This window comes from Ruditapes philippinarum, unplaced genomic scaffold (assembly GCF_026571515.1).
Source record: "Ruditapes philippinarum isolate M1 unplaced genomic scaffold, ASM2657151v2 ctg1920_1_1_1_1, whole genome shotgun sequence".
In the NCBI taxonomy this organism is placed as follows: Eukaryota; Metazoa; Mollusca; class Bivalvia; order Venerida; family Veneridae; genus Ruditapes; species Ruditapes philippinarum.
Window position 1 is genome coordinate 382,468 of NW_026853468.1, and position 24,883 is coordinate 407,350.

At 31.8% G+C, this 24,883-nt stretch overlaps 2 protein-coding genes across 2 annotated transcripts in view; one reads left to right on the plus strand and one right to left on the minus strand.

The window, feature by feature from the left end:
* The window catches only part of LOC132736947 (uncharacterized), a 41,464-nt gene extending 28,278 nt beyond the window's left edge, over positions 1-13,186 (plus strand). The window contains exon 2 of the mRNA XM_060724161.1: positions 12,312-13,186. Within this exon, the coding sequence (XP_060580144.1) occupies positions 12,334-12,924 (591 nt within the window). The 5' untranslated portion in view covers positions 12,312-12,333 and the 3' untranslated portion in view covers positions 12,925-13,186. The remainder of the gene's footprint in view (positions 1-12,311) is intronic.
* A 3,289-nt stretch (positions 13,187-16,475) lies between these two features.
* The window catches only part of LOC132736958 (G-protein coupled receptor GRL101-like), a 112,968-nt gene continuing 104,560 nt past the window's right edge, over positions 16,476-24,883 (minus strand). The window contains exons 21-26 of the mRNA XM_060724171.1: positions 24,593-24,664; positions 23,560-23,631; positions 22,912-23,110; positions 19,167-19,823; positions 18,671-18,839; positions 16,476-16,910 (exon numbers count right to left, since the gene is read on the minus strand). Of these exons, the coding sequence (XP_060580154.1) occupies positions 16,765-16,910; positions 18,671-18,839; positions 19,167-19,823; positions 22,912-23,110; positions 23,560-23,631; positions 24,593-24,664 (1,315 nt within the window). The 3' untranslated portion in view covers positions 16,476-16,764. The remainder of the gene's footprint in view (positions 16,911-18,670; positions 18,840-19,166; positions 19,824-22,911; positions 23,111-23,559; positions 23,632-24,592; positions 24,665-24,883) is intronic.

Sequence of the window (24,883 nt, forward strand, 5' to 3'; positions counted from 1 at the left end):
TCGACCAGGGGACTCAGTTGGTTATTCGCTTGAATCCCCAACTACCTGCCAGAAGTTAATTCAGATATTGCATGGATATTAACGGTTAACAAATGTTACGGTTATATAACAAGATATGTGTTTTCTATAATATGGAAACACCCCTTTCACCATAAATCGACCAGGAAACTCACAGAAGGTATAGTTGGTAATTCGAACTTTGGATTTTCACCCTTAAAAAGTCACTTTCCGAAATAAATTTAACAGAAATATGAAAAGCAGGATTGATTGTCCAACATATCAACACACTGCCTCCTTATGCTCACCAATGGACTAAGAGGGTTACTGGCGCGAATCCCCGATTATCGACCTGGAGGTAGTTGGTAATACGAATATTGCATATTTTCCGCTTGAAACAGAAATAATTTTCCGGAATATATACATGTATAACGGATATATAACGAGAAAAATGTAGGTTCTCAATATGCAAACACCCTGCCTCCTTTTGTCATCCGAGGGATTCAGTTGGTTATATGCATGCATGAATCCCTAACTATCAACAAGAAGGTTGAAGGCTATTCGAATGTAACATGTATTTCTCTTAAATCAGGACATAATATTTCATGAAAAATAGTAGCAGATATATAATGAGATAGGTGAATTCTACCAAATGGTATCACCCGGTTTCCCTAAGTCGACCAGGGAACTCATTTGGTAATTCGTGAATTCCAAACTACCTACCAGATGGTAGTTTGTATGTCGAACTTTTGCTATCTATTTTGGGATTTGCGTGAATAAACAACTAGGCCCCTTTCTTCATTCTGTGTTGTTTCTCATATTTCAGTCTGGTAATAGTTAACTAAACTACCAACTACCACCTGTTAAATAATTAGGAACTACCAAAGCTAGTAGGTAGTTGGTTATGCGGATATCCAACTACCAACTACCTACCAAATTAACGCTCTTGAAAATTTAAAACATATGTACAGTACTACGAAACATATAGTAATTAACTAATTATTGATATACATGTGCCTTTCATAAGTAAAATGACTACATATTAAAATTATAATGAAATTCATCACATATTTCATGCTCATTAAACAATTGACAAAAATTAAATTTTCAGGCTTTGATGTGAAGTGTATGGTGGCATATTTCTGCCACCAGATAACCTGATACCTAACTAGTTAATTAAGAGGTTAACTAGTTACGTAACTAGTTAACCTGATTACTAACTAGTTAATTAAGAGGTTAACTAGTCACGTAACTAGTTAACCTGATAACTAACTAGTTAATTAAGAGGTTAACTAGTTACGTAACTAGTTAATCTGATAACTAACTAGTTAATTAAGAGGTTAACTAGTTATGTAACTTGTTAACCTGATAACTAACTAGTTAATTAAGAGTTTAACTAGTTACGTAACTTGTTAACCTGATAACTAACTAGTTAATTAAGAGGTTAACTAGTCACGTAACTTGTTAACCTGATAACTAACTAGTTAATTAAGAGGTTAACTAGTTACGTAACTAGTTAATCTGATAACTAACTAGTTAATTAAGAGGTTAACTAGTTACGTAACTAGTCAACCTGATAACTAACTAGTTAATGAAGAGGTTAACTAGTTACGTAACTAGTTAACCTGATAACTAACTAGTTAATTAAGAGGTTAACTAGTTACGTAACTAGTTAACCTGATAACTAACTAGTTAATTAAGAGGTTAACTAGTTACGTAACTAGTTAACCTGATACCTAACTAGTTAATTAAGAGGTTATCTAGTTACGTAACTAGTTAACCTCTAAAATAACTAGTTAGTTATATGGTTATCTGGTGGCAGAAATATGCCACCATAGAAGTGATATCAGAACTACTTAACTTAATCTAATAATATGTGTCAACATTAAAGCAATAATGCTGAAATTTCATTAGGTCATCTTCCTTATTTACTTAGAACTTACGTTTTTGACATGTAACGAAATATCGATGGATGTCATGCCCTAAAGAATCTGGCTCACAGTCAGAACTTAGATTATGACAAACATGTCATTTTCATATGAATACACTTAAAAAAATCTTTTTTTAACCCATCTCAAAATTGAAATTTAGGTTTTAATGTACGAATATTATCCGTGCTTTTTACAATGTTCAATGAACCAATATTATTATATATGTTACATTTATTCTTGTTTAAAATGGTAAGCAGAAATAGACTTAAACAGTATAAAACCCGCCGCGGTCTCACCTTAGCAACTCTCTTGTTATCAAAATCACTAAAATTGCATTTCTATATACTCCCCTTTACACCCTTATGATTATAAAATTTCAACATGCATTTATCTTGATTAAAGAATATAAAGCTATATATCTGCTCCAACAAATTATTGTTTCTATTCTAATAAAGACTACTTCTAAAATGTTTAAATGTATGAACTAACTATGGTAGAAAATTGCCATAAAATGAATGGCATATGCACAAAATCATTGCTAAACGGATGAAACCCTTCTTCAAATTGCAGAATAATATTTTGTTCCGGAATATTTTATTCTCTTTACGTTTAATATTCATGCGCATTAAATTACAGAGACATTCTATGTTAAAACTATCATTATTTCGAGAATCGATCATAAAATTAAGGAAATAACAAACTGTAATTTTACTGTTAAGAGTTTTTATAAAAAGATGTTTCAATTCATACGATATAGCATTATACACTTTTAAAGGCACATTATGCCTCAGAAATCAATATTTATGAACTCTATAGAATTGTCAAACATGTATTCAATAGTGTTTGGGTGATTAATTTTGAATATGTTAGATGTTTAACAACTACAGAAAGTAGCACAGAACGTGCAAAATAATTTGACAAAATACTAATTCACTAAATTATATAAATTACCAAACGAGCTAAAGTTGCAAAAGATAGACCATGTTTATGGCAAATAAGAAGTTCTTTGAAAGCTGTAACAAAATACAAAAAATGAAATAAAATTGGTAGCATTTCTGAGCCATATGTGGCCTTTAACTTTAGATTACTTTTAATTCACGATCAAACCAGAATATATGAAAAAAGGGAAAAAATCTGTTCATAATATTACTAATATAATGTTACTTTTTTAATTTCCTCCTTCAATTTCAACATTATTTTTTACTGTACTGTCTACAGACCATTTTTCCCGATCATTAACGGAAAATCGTCTTAATTAACGGCATGGCACTTTACCAAATGGTCATCGAGGTCACTTAACTGTTTAAAAGCATCAAAAATGACAACAAGTGTAACAGCGTTTTACTTTGCTTATCACAAATAATGAATGTCAAACTCAATGCCTTGACTTATAATATGTCAATGCCTTTTGCAGAGACACGAGAAAAAACATATTTCACCCTTTGTGATATTTTTTGTCATTTTTGTTTTGTTTGAACATTATTTTGATACAGGGGGGTGTTAATGAACGACTAATTGAAAATATAAAAAAAAAAAGATTTCTATATTTCAACATAAGGAGTGTTCGATTAAAGCGTGTTGACGGCATAATCATATTACTTAGGACAGCGGGATTGTTCGATAAAAGCGAGTTGATGGCATAAACATATTTCTTAGGACAAAGGGCGATTGTTCGATTAAAGCCTGTTGATGACATAAACATACATTTGTATTACTAAGGGCAAAGGGGGATTGTTTAATTAAAGCGTTTTGGTGGCATAAAATCACTTCGATTAAAGCATGTTGATGACATAAACATATTTATAAGGACAGGAAACAAATTACTGAGGACAAAAACATATTATTTAAGACATGCACTTATAATTAAAGACATAAAAATAGTGCCGAGGACATGAAAAATGGACCTAAAACTGAAGACATTATCGTATTTCTTAGGACACAAACATTAAAATCATTATGATAATCATTATCTTAGGACATACACTTAAAGCTGAAGGCATAAATGTATTATTGAGGATATGAAAATATTTCTGAGGACATGCAATTATGACAGAAATATAGCCCGGACTTTTTGTACTGACCCCTTCGGACATACAGATGTCAAAAGTCATGTTATATAGGTACCCTGTGATACTTAACGTTTAATAATAACAAAAAGAGGTAATTTCTTTGGACGTTTCTTTTACCAATCCTAATATATAAAATAAATACGAAGAAATTGATGCATTGTTTTCTTAGAACTTCTGTTTTGTCGTACAAACAATTTCTATATGACAGATTCACTATCAAATTTGTTTTCATTAGTAATAATTGTAGCGTTCATATCATCGGTTTATATCATTTACATCAACGTCCGCTCGGAACCTTGGCTTTTTATAATCGATCACATGCTGTCGTTAGACGGATAGAAAAAAAAGAAAAAAAAGAAGAAAAAAAGAAACAAACACGGAAATAGGACAGATCCATATTCCGAGTCTTTACTGAATTATTTATAGTTGCGTTATGCCTCAAGTACTTTAAAACATGTAAAGTTTACGCCATGCGACATTTACATTGATTGATAAAAGAAGCAATCATAAAACGTTATCTTATTAATCGACAAAGGAAATGTATTAACAATTGTATTATATAACGCTTAAAGAGTTAAATTAACAGATTCAGCATCGAAATTTATGAGGGTTGATCCTGAAATTCGTTTACGTTAAATATATTTTCAAGAATATTCACTTTTAGAACGAAAATAAAAACGTTATCTTTTCTCTATTATTTGTATTTAGTTGTACAAAGTGAATTATCAGAGGCACAACGTCCCTATAGGCCGTATCTAGAGCGAAAAATAACTTGTTCAAATGAAGCACTCCTAAACTCTAGAGCAAAATTATTTTAGACGGACATGCCCATGGACATTCCTCCCTTACATTTTGTCTTTACTTTAAAATAAACCAAGCTGCTTTCTTTTGGTCTACTTAAAAATATATATATCGATATTTGGACTCTCTAGATACAAAACAAAGTACAAACCATGTCAACGAAATGAAAAATTCGAGTGTGGGGAATGCATGAAGGCATTTTCATCACGTAACAACCGTTTTGAACTTAGCTATTAAAAGATATTCACCCCTTTCTCATGGGATTCAAAATTGAAACAGCGTTTGACAAATGTTACAATTAGTCACGGAGACCCCTTCCATAAAAAAACATTTCTATAAGGCAGTTGCCCATTAGAAATGCTTTCTCATATTGAATATCATTAATGACAAAAACAATTGCCTATTACGTCAACATGTCAATTAATGCTTGTCTTTTTTAACGACAAAAATGATAATCGAAATTGATTAATATGCATAAAATTAGAATAAAAATACGATATTCATGAATGCTACATGAAGTCCAATGATTTTTATTCATTGTAAAATGGGAATGGATTCCATTTCGTGAACCACTTCTATGAAAGAAAATATTCATCACCATTACAAGAAATAGTTCCCCTTAATAAGAGTTTTTACAATATTAGACATGCTGTCTTTGAAACAAATATGTTTTTTTTTACTTTTTAAGAAAATTCAAATATGAATTACGTAATGTTAAAGTAAAGGTTTAAGAGAAAATTAATTGTGAAATAATTTGTCACAAAAGTCGCAATATGAAAATAAAGTAGATCTAGTATTTTGACTTCCGTACAAAATACTAAATCATTATATCTGTACTTATTGCCAAGATAAAAGCAACAGATAAAAAAGAAGGTTGTGGTAATTGGCCTTTGAGCAACTTTTGAGTATACTATGAAAGTACACCAACAAACTTTTGAGACATACAAATGAAATCAATTCTGGGGCATTATGACCTTTCAAAGTTAAATTGCGTTACAATATTTATGCTCTCATATACAGGGTGCCCATACACTTGGTATGTGACGTCATTTCCAAGGTATTTTGTCTCAGTTCGGAGGATAAAACTTTCGTTTATAAATGTATTAATTAACTACATACCAGTTTAAATGAAAAAGTACAGCGCATGCTTAGTGGAAATCTGTTCCATTTTTGATTTAAATGATTCCCTGTGTCATATACAATATATCCAAATATTTGGGTAAAACCCTGATATATGGTAAAAATACCAATTTCTGAAACTCATAACGATACATAAAAAATGACGTCATATACCACGTGGTATGACTATTCTTACAAACATGTCCGTAAAATGGAAAACATATCACCGGAAGTTCATGGTGCTTTCCGTTCATAATAATTATCAATCAAGCATTTTTTAAAAATAGGTATTAATGCACTGTAATTATACTCTTGTTATATTGAACCCTACAAGGACTAAATTATTGTAAAAAAGTGAATATGGAAACATACTCACCGGAAGTGATTCATATGATAAGTGTTAATGAAGCTTACTCAAATAAAAGTTATGTTGTATTTATAAAATACTTTCATTTAGAATTGTTTCATGAATGTTTAGATGGTATACAAACTTATCACATTGGCTTTCAATACATTATTAGAGAAATGATGTTTCGAAGGGAGAAACCTTTTAAGGAATACGGATCCTGGATTTACGGTGTGAAATGACTTTTTAATGGAAGTGCCTTTGTGCAACATTTCTCCCACACACGTCTGTCAAATTAGCTTAATTAGGAGGTATTTATCTTAGTCAACTTTTAAACTTGTCTAACAAACCTTTTATAGGGATAACTAGATAATCATCATATTAATGAAATTTACAGCTGGATGTAGGATTTTAAGATGTGATTTTGTATCCTATCATTTGATACCGGTATTATAAAAATAGTGAGACTAAAAATGTGTCGGAGCACCACATTAAATACCGTATTCCAGTATATATGCGCTTTCCGCTGCCAAGTTGAGTTGAATTATTAATATATTAATCAACGCACAGAAGGCGCTGACTTTGTTTGGGTCTCAGAATGTCAGAAAGGTGAAGATTGTGAGACTATAAACCAATTAGATTTTGTAAAGTGCCACCGATCCCCTGATTTTTTGGCGTTAATTTACATGTAAAGGGAAGTAACCACTTCAAAAAGGCAGCCTACTTTCGGCTTTTGCAATTAACAGCATAAGGGTCTGAAATTTCGCAACCATTATTTTTTTGGTCTGACGACTTAAACAAATAAAAATGACTATAATTACAATAGTGACTGACTAATAAATTATACTGAAAAATGTGTATAATACTAAATCCAAACTAAATTATAAACAGACTGCCCAACTCGTTTTAGAAATTGAGCATTACCGATGTTTTCTGAACGATATTTTTTAGAAATTTATTGAATAATTGATTCTTTTTTCACAGTAAAATATGGAAATGAAAACAATTATTTGCAAAGCCTCAAGTAATTTTCAGTTTGATCTTTTCACTGACCATGTACACTTATATGAGCAAGATTTCACTTTAACATAAAAAGGTTAGATTATCCTATCAAATGTGATACACATGAAAAATACAAATAAATACTGGTATATATCTGTAATTGTATCACAGTTTGGGGACCTTTCTGTGGAAAATTGTCAGAGTCAAATCGTATACATATACATGCACAGTGCGTTAACTGGAGCGCAGGTATTAGTTACCCGCACTCCAGAGCATGTCCATTGATTGGTTCATTTTTGCTTGGGTTTACTTATGTGACAGAAGAGAAAGGGAAAGCGACAGAAATACAAATGTATCATATTCAGACGCTAGTTCATTGGTTAACTACTTTCCCGGGGTTTCATATTGTGACAAAAGGGAACGTGGTTTTATGTTTGACTATAATACAAAAAAATAGAAACATCAAAACACTCGGGAATCTGATTATACTCGGGGGGGGGGGGGCTACACCCCCTCGTACAAATCAGATAGCCTCGTGTTTCGATGCTCTTTCCATTACTTCTGATAATTACACGGGTATGGAGAGAGATATCTGTCAAAATGGGACATCTTGACTTGTACAACTCTGTTGTACAGCTCTTTTGCAATATAACAAGTGAAGCAATAAATTTATTGCAAAACTCTGCGACGACATAATTGTGTTGCATTTTCATCACAGTCAATCAGTTGTGCAATAAAAACGGACTCTGCAATAATATATCCAAATTACAGCTTTTTCGTTAAGATGATACCCGAGACACTGTTATGTTGATATTTTCACAGAGGGGTTGATATGTTATAAGATCATTACGAGGCAATCCTTATTTTATATTTTAGTCATTTTTAACATTAGACGCTATAAACGGAATACTGCTACCAAATTTTTAAACTCCTTCAATGTATGAAACAAACCGCTGTTTCCGTACATTCATTGCATAGTTCTGGTTCCAGGAACAGATTCGAGAGAATTTCATGGAGGTAATGGACTGATACAGTTGCATTATTTCATATTTCTTAAAATGTTTTCGTAATTTGCAACTGTACAAAGAAAACAAGACTTACATATTATTGATTTCTTCACACATAACCCTTTCCAAGATAGTAGATAATCTTTTAACAGCAAACTTCAACATGTGAACTTCACGATGACAACATCAATTAATCATGAAATATATAAAAAGGTACATTAATTTAGCATAACGCTGGAAAATCATGCAAAAGTCATAGAAAGTTATGATAGATCACTATCAGATATCTCAAACCGGAAGACCGTGCGTGATGAGCTAAATGAGTACTTGATGTGGTAAAATGGCTCAACCTAAATAATTATAGATTATACTTTAGAGGTGTCACGCTATCGTCGTATTCTAGACATTGGATAAATTTTACTACGAGGACAAAAAAGCTGCCTTAGTACATAATGTCCTTTTCTCCAAAAATAAAAACATAATGACATTAAACACATGGCATAATTATCAGCAAGCATTATGGTAACGCGAGTATCTTCGAAAGTTATTGTTTTCAAAACTTATGCCTGAATCACATCAAAATTATTATTCTCAATCGACTTTACACTATTTAAATTTCGCAAGTTTCGTTGTTTGAGTAATGTGTGTAAGTGTCGCGATGGTCCTAACGGGACAATATAGTCATTTATTTAGTAACAGTGTACACATTTCTTGAAACCTTAACTTCTTTTTTTAAGTTTTAAGACTTTTTTTCATCCCACTTACCTATGTGCGTGAATCATTACATATTATATTCATATCAAATTAATAAAATATAAGATATGTCAAATAAATTTGTTGCGTGTGCTTCTCAAACCCATGGATCATGGGTTCGGGTCCTTATCGGGTTGCGACCATGTTTCTTCATATGACACCAGTACATGTACTAGTTAGTTCCAGGAGATGGTCTCGAAAGTGACTTATAAATATAAGTAGTTAGAACCTCTTCTAATCGAGTTATAATAAATTTGTTTAAAACAAAGTTATCATTTTAGTGAAAATTTCTTTCAAACAAGTACTAGCTTATCTTTGTCTGCAGTTATCGCAAGGGTAGTATCTTTTGTCGCAGCAGACTTATGGTTAAGTTCAAAATTCCAAAATCATGTAATTTTATTGATATGAATAAGTTTGTTTATGTATTTTCCTTATACGTAATGATTTAAGGTTTGAAATAAAACACTACAACATTTCGATCGTGCAAAGTAAATTTATATACGTGTATGAACACTTTAATATGTGCGTATACATTGTCATCTACATGTACTTTATAAATATATACATTTAACAAACCAGCCTTTGTATAAAAAGGCCACTTAATGTTTTATGTACTTTCATTTTATCCAATATGAAATATTCAGACACAGAATAAGCAAAGTGACATTTCCTGCAATAAAATTTTCAAGATTGTTTTTTTCTTGGAATAAAATTTATGACATTTTTGTTAGTCTCAGTGGTATGTATATGTGGGACAAAAATAGCTTCAAAATGTAAAAGTGTACTTTTGTCAAGTGGTGAAACATTTTGACAGTTTTTATCATGACTTAAGATTTTTTTATGAGGTTTGACCCAGAAAACGATATATCTAGCATATGTTTGCCTTTAGATATCGAGTAATGAAGTGAACTTAAAACCTTTGTCTATATAATGGACAGCTCAGTCTACTTAAAGCCCCATTAAGTTTCCGAAATGCTATCATTTTCATTTTCAGTAAGTTCCTTTTTATTTCTATTTTTGTATATTGTATATAGATTCAAAAAAGTTGTCCATTGGCCTTATAGATTTTGCTTCTTTTGCTCTTTAGTAATTTATATAATTATAGTCATTTAGCATTTTGTATAGAAGACAAAATACTGCTTTGTTTACATTTTACTAGCTTTACTACACATCACTGCACGTTTTAGGCAACTTGCGTCGGTTGTTTAACATCTCACGTGCTCTAAATGCATTATTTAAGCATAATCTAACACATGCTTGACTTTTCTGAACAATAAAAAAATATTGATTTCTGAGGCATGATGCGCCTTTAATTGAAACTGTCATAAAATTATGATATGTGATATGTAGATTTGTTGAAAATAGTCATTGTTATTCTGACAATCCTCAGAATTAATTGACCTTAATTGCTTTCCGATACACTAAATGTCACAAAATGGTTAATGAAAAGACTCGAAATGTAAATGCTTGTTAAGTAAAGGATTTAATATGGCGTCAATATTAATTGTCCGCTATCTTGTTGCTAAAAACAAATACATTTACTACAATGCCTGACGAAAAGGCGATAAGGGTGCTTTAGGGAGATATTTCTTGGTACTATATAATTTTTTCTATTTATAGAGGGTGTCAGGATTAAATTATTGTTTAGTAAACACTGGATTGAAAAAAAGCAAGTGTGCATGCATTTCCATTAAGTACTATGCTATTATTCTGTCTACTATGGGAGTTATTCTGAATTTCGTTATTGTTTTTAAAGAAGAAGTATTTTAAAAAGTCGTTGCTTGAGGGGGGGGGGGGGGGGCATTACTACTCTACTAATAGAACTACTCTACTAATAGAGTTATTGTTTATTTTTAGTCCTTAGCAGTATAGATATTTGCGATATAAATAGCGTGTCAACCAATTATAATTCAAGAATAATATTCTTTTTTCAATACTTTTATGTAAGTCTGAACAAATAAATTGTGTGCACATTTTAAGATCATACCCCAATATTCCAGATAAATCAAATGATCCATTTATGAAAAGAGTTGCACTCAAATTTGGCAATGACTCCCACTAACTTTCGATTTTCTTTTTAGTTCTGATTACATTGGAGCCGCGTCATGACAAAACCAACATAATGGGTTTGCGACACCAGCCCGCGCAGTCTGTTGAGGATCCATGCTGTTCGCTATCAGTTTCTCATCTTGGTATATGGTTTGTAAGCGAAAGCATGGATCCTGATCAGACTGCGCGGATGCGCAGGCTGGTCTGGATCCATGCCGGTCACAAACCCATTATGTTGGTTTTGTCGTGACACGGCTCATTTCTATATTATCTTCTGTTGATTTTACAATTATAGGTCATTCACTTGATCTTGATAAAAAAATCAAGTTTTCAGCCATTTTACCTCAGTGGAGTTCCTTAAAGGGATATTCAGTCAAAATAATGACAAAACTATTAAAATGATATTTGTACTCAACTCGCCCTAAAATGACATTTCTAAAAGTTTCAGCATGAATTTCTGTTTAAATTCTATATATTATGAATTTGAAGCATATATATATCTATATATGTTGAACAAAATTAAGACGCCAAAAGAATCACCGAATAGTTTTAAAACAAGTCAGATTACTTGAATCCTTGAAGTTACATTAACAGATACTGTGGATATTGTATGATTGAAACAAGTCAAAATCATTCATTTGATATGTTCTTTAACGTTTCCAGAGTTCCATTGAACACTATTGTGATATCCTAGCGCTCTAACCTGACCCACGCTGGTCAGGTTAAGAAACCACCATTTTATTATTTTTATGGACAACAGTTTTGTTCCTTTAACAGTCTAATATTTTCATTTTGTGGGCATTTACAGAATAAGGAATGAAAAATTCGAAACTAATAAATGAAATTTTGCCTTTGTCTCCCTTTAAACAGTTGTCGTGATTAATGTTGTACTGTTCCAAAAGCAGGTTCTTTATCATACTGACAATGTAGGTGGTGCATAATCTTACACTTTGATTTCTTCAGTTCCTTTTTCTTTTATTCTGTACCCTTTCATTCGCAGATGTGGGAAATTTCTTCTCAATTTACTCCTTTAATATCATTTTTTTTCAGTTTTGTTCAGTACCGTTTCATTTGGAGATGTCGGAAATTCCTTCTAACTTTAATCATTTTTTTTCATTTTTGAAGGTCCATAGAGTTTATATAATTGCTAGGCGTTCTTGACCTATACCGGATAACATAATACATTAAAAACTTATTGAAGAAAATCCATCACTCTTTTCTTATTCTTCTTTTTCAGAAATAAAATATCAAAGGACATCATGAAGCCCTGTATGAATCTAATTTCGGCAATGATCCTCGCCGCTGTGTGTAATCTCTTCATGTTTTTACCATACGGATACGTCATGGACAATGACGTCGATAGTGACGTCATCATTGACGCATTACATAACGATGATACAAGTGACGCTGACACGAACACTGACTGGAATGATATCGAATTAACAGACAACAGAAAACGAGCACAACTTTCTCTAACTGGCGGTTTACGATCTTTGGCAGACATGGTCTACAGCCAGCGGAGCAATGAAAGAAATGCGCATCGAAATGCGTTGTTGTCACTAGGTAAACGCAATTTCCGGTTGCCATTCTTTAAAATAAATTTTGGCAGATTCGCACAATCTTACCCTTCAACTTCAAGCGTATCTAGACGGCGCTCTCAGCAACTTTCCGTTTCCGGTCCACTCTCAGCACTGGCCAACATGCTTGCAGCCGAAGGACGCCGACGCAAACAATCAGAATCTTTCAATAACAGAATGAAGCTTTTAGAGATTGGGAAACGGACAAGTGAGGTCAGTCACGTGGGATTAAGTGATATTGATTCTGATTTACAAAATAACGACTATCTATGACGAGGGGAAAATAACCAATGAATACATGGCTTATTTAGAATGTTTTATGAACATCAAATTATTTTTTTTATTGGAAAAAAATACAGTAAAGTAAAAGTAAGACAAAGATCTACTAAAAATTATGGATTATTTATGTATGTGTTTATTTGATGCAGATTCCATTGCTTTAATATTCTCTATTTCTATTTAACTGTAAGATGAAGTAATCAATGCACTTCTGAGTATAAGATATGTAAAAGTGGCACTATTAATCAAAGAACGATTAAATCCGTTTAGGAAACAACATAATTATTATATATTTTTAAAGCCTGACCAGGAATGGGTATATGTTTGTTTGTTTGATTGGGTTTTACGTCACACCAAAACAGTATAGGCTCCAACTGTTCGGCAATCTCTCACGCAGTGATCTCCCCTTACAGGATTAGCTCTCTGCCATCACAACATTTTTTCAAGATTTTAAACGATAGCCGCCATTTTGACACAATCATATGAAAAGATCACCATCACGTGATTTGTGTGAAGGCAGCGGTTACCCGGTGCGCGGAGTTTGGCTTTACTGGTGGAGGAAGATCTCAGGTGCCCCGCCGTGCATTATTTCAAGAATGCGTATATAAGAAGCCTGTTTTGTTTTGTTTCATATTGTAACAGCCAAAAACTTAACCTGTCAAAAATGTAAGATATTTTCAAGGAGGTGTGACAAATTAACTTTATAAAAGAAAGGTTCACCACTTTATACACTTTTATTTAAACAACATCACTCTGTCATGAAACCACAAATATATGTACATATCATAATAATTTAACAAATTTAAATGACAACTCAGTTAACAAACAAATAATCAAAATGTAAACGTAAATTTATTTATATTAAACAGTAAAACATATCTATACAATATTTTTTTTCATAAAATGTTTTATTTTTCATAAATAATAACCTAAACACTACAACCCCGACCGCCGTTCTTAGAATTTACTCCTATGAAAATATAAATGATAACCTAAACACTACATACAATACATAGCTATTAGAATTTACTCCCGTGAAAATATAACAAATATTTCTTAAAAGTAAACGTGATTTTGTTTTCAGCGTGATCAAAAGGAAAAACTGTTCTGCATTTTAAATTCACCTGGAAACACTGGATTGCTATTTTTACATGCTTTTTCTACCAGGTTCATTATTAACTGAAATGATAGGATAGTTATTTCGGAAAAGAAGAAAGAAAATGAAAAACCAATTCGTGTAATGTATCTGTTAAATTGCCAGTGTAATATATTTCAGTTAATTTTCTCAAGAATATATACTACTCACTTTATTTGTTGACCTTTAGTTAGTTTTCATAGTTTCAATTAGTTATAAAAGTAAATACAATTATTAAATGTGCTGAGAGAAAAATTAATACTTAAACACAAATACTAAATTTACATAATTAAATTTAAAATGCACGTAGTCAAATTCTTAAAATATCACATTTGACACGTTTTTTTTTCATTTTCAAGTTTCAATATATTCTAATACGTATTACATTATTTAAAGAAAAAATAAATGACACGGGAAAAGTGATAATAGGAAAAAATCTAACATCCATTAAACTGCCTAATGTTATGTTAGCCATATCAGTCACCTTAATGACAATTTGTTTTTATTCACAACTTTACAAATTTTCTTGTCAAACACCTAATTACAGAAACATTACGGAAGCATTACAGAAATATTACGGAAGCAGTACAGAAACATTACGGAAGCATTACAGTCATTCTATTATTTTTTTAGCATATAAATAATTTAAAAAGGACTCCACTGAGGTTGTTAAACATGTCTGGGCTGGAAATATATGAAGACATGTGTATCATTTTTATTAAGGTCAGAACAAATATCTAGTGTGCAGAATTATTCTCATTTTACAATGTGCAAAAATGTTCTAAGATCAAAATCGTTTTATACATGTTAGCATTTACAAAATAACATTGGTCAAGAATGGCGCAGTGTTTGTACCAGAATGATCAATAGTTTTAGGCGATTTACAAAAGAAAAAATTACTGTTTCAATGTTTTACTGTTTTTATTTTACTAGAGAATCGCAGTATTTCAAAATGAAACCTTACACATTTATGTTCGTAAATCGCCTAAATTTTATCAGTCTAGTAAATCGACAGTTTTACAAAAGTAATTTTAAACACTTTATTAGTAAGCATTTACTACATTGAATTGGTTGAATGGTTGCGCAGTTCTTGGCCTATTTAATTATGTAAATACCTTCTTATGAACATAACGAACATAAACCTATACTTATTGTGTTACGATTCATTTCAGATACTGCAATTCTATTGGGCAAAAAAAAATTCAAATACTAAACTCATATCGGACCAAATTGCATTAAAATCGATTTTGGATTTAAATTCTATTTCTTAGTATATTTTTTTTATTACCCTTTGCATATATTCCATTTCAGGTGCTTCAGTTGATTAATGCAATAATTTCAAAATTTTATGTTTTAGACTTTATGCTTTTCATTATAATTTTTTTGTGAAGTTTATTATTTATCTCTTCTATCGGAAGCGTGTTTGAAGATATTTATTTAACAATGAATGAGTGAAATCATGGTAAAAAAAAAAACAACAGGAAAATGTCGAAATTTATCGACGTCAAAATAACGTTATAAAACGTAAAGTTGGCAAATCAAGCGTTCATTTTTGTAACCATAAAACTTTTGGACTGTTTCTCATTAAAGAAACTCCACTAAAATTTAAAATATCCTCATAAAATCTGAATATGTTACATGGATATGCTGGGGCACTTAAAACAGACAGATATGCTAAATATTATAAACAAATATACTCAGATATAATTAAAAATCGAATTTTAATGTTATTTTGCCCAATTTGAGTGAAAAGCGTTTTTAATGATTTTTTTCTTAATTAGAATAATCGTTCCGGACAAACGATTGAACGATTGATCTACAATTTCGCACACAAGTAATTGGTCTAGTCTTTTATCAAATGAACAATAAATCTCAGACCAATCATAACAATAAACCTCAGTGGTCTCCATTTAAAGCAAATCTTTCTCTCTTATGAATTACTTTCAATAAACATTAAACATGTATAATCATAAATTCTAAAATCACGTGGAACCATGACCTATGATATCTTGGAATATAACAATGAATATGGTACAAAAATGAGTGATTTTTGTAACGTTTGTGGTAGACCACAAAGAGAAACTACCTGCCAATTATCTTTATGCATGTGCAGTATAGTCAATTAAAATAAAGTGCTCCAACAGTAAAAAATAATTATATAAATAACAAAATGATAGAGAATATAAAGAAACAGATCATCATATTTATACGACAAAAACATAAACCCCCCACCAAAAAAGTGGTGATTTATTCACCACCAAAAAAAAAAAAAAAAAAAAATAAATAAATAAATAAGATAAAATACTGACTGAACGAATATTACGGTGGAACATATGTGACATGCGCACTTTATTCATTTATGAACCTCGATAATTAAATATGTATTTAAGAAAAATAGTCTTATTGATTTTTGTATGAAAATTTAAATAGAATAAACAAAGACACACACACAACATTCCCGCATGTAATGAAAAGGAACCATTGTAAACAGAAGAAATGAAAGAAAAAATTCTTCTTTTACATAATTCTACATCCTTATTCACTCTTTTTCACACACATACACGCACGGACGCACGCACATACACATGTTTTTTTTTTTTTTAAAGTCTAATATCATACTTTGCAAATAAACCGTATCCTCCAAACATACACAGGCGACAAAAATAACGAAACTGATAAGCGAAATAAAATGTTCAATTTTATAATAAATGATCCGAATGTGAATGTGAATGTGATGGGGTTGTATAATGATTTTGACATGGAGAGTTATTCATACTGCGCATGCGCATCAATTCAAGATGGCGATATTTCGGCTTCCGGTCCCAAACATGTGAAGAGCGGTCTTCTGAAAAAGAGATATTAGTCAAGGATCGATATCAATAATGCAAAAGGGTGTATGTAAGTGTATTAAGCATCGTTAATTAAGTGAAGAGCTCTCCTCTGAAAAAAGATATAACATAATAATCGATATACAATGCAATAAATATACATGTATGTAGGTGTATGTAAGTGTATAAAGCATTGCAAATCAATGATATTACTAAGTTTGAAATATAAATCTGAAAAATTGAAAGTGTGTTCAATATTAGGCAGTAAAGCCCACGTGGCCGACATACCAAATATGGCTACATTAAGTGGCGGCGTGGCCGAGTGGTAATTGCATCGGATACACGGTGCATATCCATATCGGTACTCTCTTTGCGAAATCTGCTGAAAAGGTACCCTCTTTGCGCATGCACAGGCCACTCTCTGCTAAAAACAAACCAGCGATGGATAACAATACAGTAAAATTTCAATATAATAAGGAAAGAAGGTATGACACGTAGAAAAGATGTATACCACGGAACATTAGAATGTTTTATCTATGTGCTGATTTGTCATGTTCCCGTTTTTCATGTACTACAAATTCACAATAAGCTACAAAAAATCGACATGTCTTGCTTCGCCCATCACCTCGACATATTTTTTGGGCTGAAATGAACCTGTGGCTTGATGATATACACATCATACATATCTAATATGTTCATTTACATATCATCATCGGTAAAATGGCAGTACATTGTCAAAAATAATTGTAAAATTCATAAAAACATCCTACTTTCAGTTTTGCAGCGGCACGGGCTACCTCTCTTCATTTGACTTTTTATATCACAGGCACCCTCTCATTTTTTTACACAAAGGTACCCTAAAGGCACGGCATATGCTTTTATTTGCGTTAATCGTAAGGTATGTAATATTTCTTTATTTATGTAAATATAACATACTTAACACTTAACGCAAATAAAAGCATATGTCGTGCATTGAGTATACCTACTCGTATGTGTTAAAAAATGAGAGGGTACCTGTGATATAAAAATTCAAATGAAGAGAGGTAGCCTGTGCCGCTGCAAAACTGAAAGTAGGGTGTTTTTATGAACTTTACCATTATTTTTGACAATGTACTGCCATTTGTCCGAAGATGATATGTAAATGAACATATTAGATATGTATGATGTGTATATCATCAAGCCACAGGTTCATTTCAGCCCGAAAAGTATGTCGAGGTGATGGGTGAGGTAAGACATGTTGATATTTTGTAGCTTATTGTGAAGTTGCAGTACATGAAAAACGGGAACATGACAAATCAGCACATAGATAAAACATTCTAGTGTTCCGTGGTATACATCTTTTCCACGTGTCATACCTACTTTCCTTATTACAATGAATTTTTACTGGCTTGTTATCCATCGCTGGTTTGTTTTGAGCATAGAGTGGCCTGTGCATGTACAAAGAGGGTACCGTTTCAGCAGATTTCGCAAAGAGGGTACCGATATGGATATGCACCGTGGGATAAGTAATCTAAGGATTCCTGGCCGCGTGGATTCAAACCCCGTCCGTAAGCAAGAAACTTTAACCTTAATGGTCAATTCCAAGAACGAATTCAAGAGTGTTTCATTTAGCTTATAGTTTCCAACACAATCTAGCTAATTCAATTATCATAAACTTAATTGTATAAACATATTACATAAAAGAAACAATTTAAACAGTTATCGCAACTAATAAATGGGATGATGTACATAAGGTAACTCGTTTCCATACTTTGCTTAAGTCAAAATTATAACCAACCTAGAAAGCTATGTTTTGTTTCTATTTTTGATGATAATTTGAACGACTTCCTGAAGATATTGGCTCTTTTCCGGAAGTGACGTAAGAATGGCGGTGTTGATATTGTGTAAAGCACGGGGTTTACAGCCGAGTTCAAAGGGAGGACAAACACAGCTACCCAAGCAAACACCTGAAATGAACTATTTAATTATCATTGTTTTCATATTGACTAAATTCGTTTAATTCATACAAAAATGTACAATTCATAATAATATATAATTTATATCAACATTTCTTTATTTTTTTCATATAGGTAAGCCGCTCGTAAAATTTCAATAGGGATAACCATAAAAGTAATGTAAATGAAAAACCGTTCTTAGGTTACCGGTCAATCAGTACAATGTATATGTGACGCATTCTTGCATACTTTTATCATTTTTGAAATTAAATAATACAGCTCTCGTCTCATATTTTATTTAACACAGTTTAATTACACATAGGAAAATTATGTCCCTACCTCTATTGGAATTTCCGCTCCTCCGAGCGAGGCAAAACCTAGAAGAATGATTGGAACCCAACAAAAGAAGTCGGTTGCCACAATTATGGTCATCCTGCGTGCCATAGCACTATCATTTTTATCTTGTATTTTTCTGACAGCGCTTCGAGTCTGTTTAGCGACGAAAAACATTCGTAGATAGGAGAAAAATATCACTAAAAATGATATAAAGTTCAAAACAAGAAACACCGCCACTGAGTACTCCCAGCCCTTTGGTTTGGAGCTTGTGATATGGAACGCTAGACACACCCCCGAACGTCCGTAGAAATTCCCAAAATAATCAATTCCAGTCAACGGAACAGCGGAAATCGCCAACACGAGAGCCCATACGAAACACATGACGTAGGATGCGTCTCTAAGTTTTAGTCGTCTAAAATGCAGGGGAAATATTATACAAACAAGTCTGTCCAGCGTGATCACAGTCAATGTAAGGACAGACAACTCGCTCGAGAATGTTGATATAAAGCCCGCGAATTTGCACAATTCACTTTCCCGCCAAAATCGGTCGTGAAGTATGTAGTTTCCGCGATAGTAGAAATCAACAATTGCAATAATCATCATGTACACACCCATGAGGAAGTCACCAATGGCAAGATTCGTTATAAGGAATGAGTGCACCTGAAAGTATACCAAACCAAAAATATAATCATTAAAGGGACTCCACTGACTTTTTGGCATTACAAAACAGGAAATATTTTTCTGAGATACGTGTACCATTTGATATATTGCACCAATAACTTGTGTGCAAATTTTCAGATCATTCTCTTACCCCGATTTCCAGTTAATTCAATTTTATTGTGCAAATAGACGTAAAATGATAAGCGTTGCAACTATTTTGAATCAAATCGGGCTAAAATAACACAAACATTTTTTTTTCAATTTAATTTTTAGTATATTTCTTAATTATCCATCTCAAAATTAATTCATTTTAACTGCTTCACTTGATCTATGTAAAAAAAATGAACTTTTCATTTTTGGGATTTTTTGACCTCAGTGGACCTTTAACAAACTGTACAAAAATGAAAATATAGGAAATAAAAATACGCATTTTATTTCATCAATATACCATCCGAGACATATATGTTATTTCATTTACAAGTATAAAGTCAATACATTTATCAGTTATACATATCAAGCCCGAGAAATATACTACAAAGGGTAAATATGTTTTATGTTATGCTGTTATAATGGACTTACAATATATAAGATGCATATCAGCTGACAAAAATACCACTGAATATGAAATAGTACGTTATGTGAACAGCAAAACATAAAAACAGTGTACTTAACACAATCGCGGAGTAACGTTTTTTTAAAGAGTCGCAAATGAGAAAGCTTGACCAGCTGAATGTTTAAAATGGATTTTTCCATTTTTTAGTTTGGAACAGTCCATTTGAAGTTAAAGGGGTTTTAAAATCAATTAAAAATTAAGTTACAAACAGTTAAAATAATCAAGTTTAAGAAATTCGTAATAGAATATTTCCACTTAAATGGTACCCCATAAATAGATACATGAAACAAGGAAATTCCAAAACAAATTACTAGATTTCATGATATGACGCGATCTTTTTTTCTTGTTAATATTGATATATTAATGGATACATTGTATATAAAAATAAAAAAATTAAATAATATCATTTAAACAATTAAGAGGGATATTAACAAAATGAATAGAAACTTTTCGACAATGTTCCTAACTTAAAAAAACCTGCTTTGTAAAAGTATATCCTTTGTCATTCAACAAATCCCTTTTATATACAATGTTTGTTATGATTATCGGAGCTCGTACAAATTCGGTAAAATTCGACATTTTCCGTTTCAACTTTTAGAAGGAAAGTAGTGAGCTGACTTATGGAGCAAAATTGTTATTCTAGGCCATAATGGCGTTTGTTTGATTTTTACTTAACACCCAATGATAAAAAATACCAAAACTGAAAAAATATCTATATTCATGTACTTTTAACTTTAAACGCTCCTTTTCAGATTTTTGAGATTCATTTCTTCTTATCATAAACCTGGTAGTGCACTAAACAAACAGACAAATAAATTTTCAGGAAAAGTTAAAGTGTTTGAATAAAATGTACTTGCAATTTATATATAAATATTATATATATATATATATATATAAATATATATATATATATTATAATATATATATATATATATATTATAAATATATATTTATATATATATATTTTATTATATATATGCATAAGTCCTACAAACATCACCTACATGTATAAACACATCAGAAAAGAGCTTGTTATGTCATTTTCTTAAATGAAAAATATAGTCATCAGCCAATTCTCAATTTCGAAGGTTGAAACGTGCTGCTTGATCTACAAAAACCCGGAAATACATGTCCCCAACACAGAAACTGACATACACAATTAAAGGCACTCTACTACGGTCCAAAAACCTAAAAGCATAATATTTGAATTTTCCTTCTTAGATCAGCTTGAGCACTTTTAACAGTATATTATGCAAAAGATAATTAAGAAGTATACTCCGATGTACATTGCGAAACCGGTTTTTATGCTGCTATAAACCCTTTATCGAGTGAAAAGCGTTGCAACGCTTTTACATTCATGGTCATTTTTCACAATCAGAATTATCATTAATATTAATATTATTAAAGAAAAACGGAATATTAAAGCGAATAATCTGAAAACGTTCACATAATTAATCAGTCCGGACTTACATCAAATAAAAATTTAAACTAGCAAAAATCATTTTCCAGTCACCGCCATGTAAAAAACAATATAAAAAAATGAAAAAAAAAAAAAAAAAAAAAAAAAAAAAAAAAAAAAAAAAAAAAAAAAAAAAAACGCAGTGAACTTCTTTTAATTTTCGCCAGTAGACCTTGTTCTGAGACACAATTTGCCGACGACATATTTTTTATAGAAATCATAAATTCTGAAATAAACCATTTGCATACATGAGCAGATTACCAGAATAAATATATATAAGTATTCTTAAAATATCCTCATATTAAAAATAGTGTCAGAAATAATTTAAAAAATGGTTGTTTTGGATACTACCTGATAAATGAGTGTATTTAATCAAATGAAAATTAAAACCCTGGCAAAATTACGTTGGGTCGAAAGTTCATGGGGGGGGGGGGGGTTATATGAGCATTTGCTATAATCTAATGGTGCTACAATATCTATGAAAGTTGTATGTGTATTAATATAAATTCAAAACTAAGCTATAGAGATATGCCGATAAATAAGAATATTTTTTGGTTCAATTTGTCAAGGGAAGTAACTTAATGAATGGATAGGTAATTGTTATGATCGTATTTCTTCCCTTTATCAGTGAAGTTTAACTATTAGTTTTAATATTATTCGTTAAAAGAATACCCGACACAATACGCTTTAATTTTGCAAAAAGTTTTAAAAAAGCTGTTTGTAATAGATATTGTAAAATGTAGTGTTATTTGGGGATATATGGGTGCAATTCTAGAAATCAATAAATCTGTCATAAATAAATAAATGAATCAATAAATGAATGATTGAATGAATGAATAATTTAATAAATAAACAAATTTAACCCCCTACTGAGATCATTATATTAATTATATTTAAGAAAGAAAATAATACATTTGTAGAATTGCAAGAACGATATTTTGCTTAAAGAATCAGAAAAATACATCTATTATATTATAGGTAATATAAATTTATATATTCATAATATATAAAATCACCTTTCCGTTTCTCAGGTCACGTGTTCTCCATACAACGACCACGATATTCCCCCAGAAAGCGACCAGGCCAAGAATCCATATGCTGACTCGCAGAACAAAGTTAGACATAAGATCTGTACAAGAGGAAAATTCGTCAGGTTTTGGTAAACATTCACCTGTAATCTGGGCGGCACAGCAAAATCTAAACTCATCCGTGAATCTGAAAACATAAGGAATTTTTTTTTTAAATATCATAGCGAACTTAAAGGACGAAAACTGATTCCCCGCTTGGTTTGCGTAACTATTTTTGTATATAAACCAAGTCAAGGCATGTGTTAAAATAACTTCCTTATCAATAACATTAAGCAAATGACATATTTCTAAAATCTGCCCTTATATAAAAAGGGCGGAAAACTCTTTGGAAGAGAAGGGGAATCCTCATAGAATCCTGTGATGCATTATGTGGTCGCACGGTCACTTTCATTACAACATGTCCTCGATGCATGTATGTAGTCGCATGGTCGAAAAGACAACTTATTCATAAGTGCTTATGTCCGGAATCGACTGGTACACAGTATTAATGTTCTTTAAAAAAACAAACTGTAACTCTAACGAGTTTAATAATCTAAGATCCAATCTGTTTACAGATAAAATGAAAAAAGTACGTACAGATGTTCTAGTGTTTGTAAACCTTGGAACACGTTGTCCTCTAGTATCTCAATCCTGTTGTTTGATACATCCCTGAAAAATATGGTGAAATCATGAAGTTCTATTGAATAGGACTCAGTAAAGTTCCTTTAAACCTCTCTTTAATTAAGTTGCATATATAAATGCCAGTTCAGTAAATTGCAAACAACTTTAATGAAAGAGCAAAGGCAGGTTTTGAGCACTCTCCCCCCATTAACATGATCGTTGTACATCTCTGCAAGGTTATCAATTTTATCTTATATAGCTTAAAAAAGTATATTTACGAATTGTACAAATATTTACGGTGGCACAAAGGTGACATGTGCGTGTTTTTATTTATCTCGTGGCCACGAGATACTATGTCGTGGCCACGAGATAAATGAAAACACGCACACGTGGACACGACTTAGCTATCTCGTTCCCACGACTTAGTAACTCGTGGCCACGACATAGTATCTCGTGGCCACGAGTTAGCTTTCTCGTTCCCAACGATTAGTAACTCGTGGCTACAACATAGTATCTCGTGGCCACGAGATAAATAAAAACACACACATGTCACCTTTGTGCCCTGTTAATATTATATAAATCTACAAACTCGGCCCGTGACTGTACTACTGGTGTTTATGTACAAATAATTAGATAAAAAATCTATAGTGACAGGAAAGAAACTTTTCATCTCACATTCACAAGGAAAGAGTCTTGAAACGAGTAGCTTCCATACATTTGAACCGCGTCGTGACAAAACAAACATAATTGGTTTGCGACAAGCATGGATAAAGACCAGCCTGAGCATCTGCGCAGTCTGATCAGGATCCATACTGTTCGCTATCAGTTTTTTTCTACTTGTAATAGGATTGGTAAGCGAGCAGCATGGATCCTGAACAGACTGTGCGGATGCGCAGGCTGGTCTGGATCCATGCTGGTCGCAAACCCATTATATTGGTTTTGTCGTGACGCGGCTCATTTATATATAACCAAAGCACGGTGATATTTTAAAATATGGATATTGACTTACAAAAATGTTAGAAGTTTTAATCCGTTGAATACATGAGTCTGTAACGTAGTAATTTCGTTAAAGGACAAATCTCTGAAATTGAACAAAACAAAAGCAATAAAAAACCAATCAGGTTTTAATAGCAAAATAAGGGAATATCATAATACATGTTAAATATTCAAGTAATTTTTTTTTTGGAATAAAAAGATAACAGAAAAAAGTGAATATATTTTCACGAGACGGATAAATGACCGAATGATTCAAACACGTTAAGAACATAAGGCACTTTCAATTTTTTTTTGGTTGTAATTT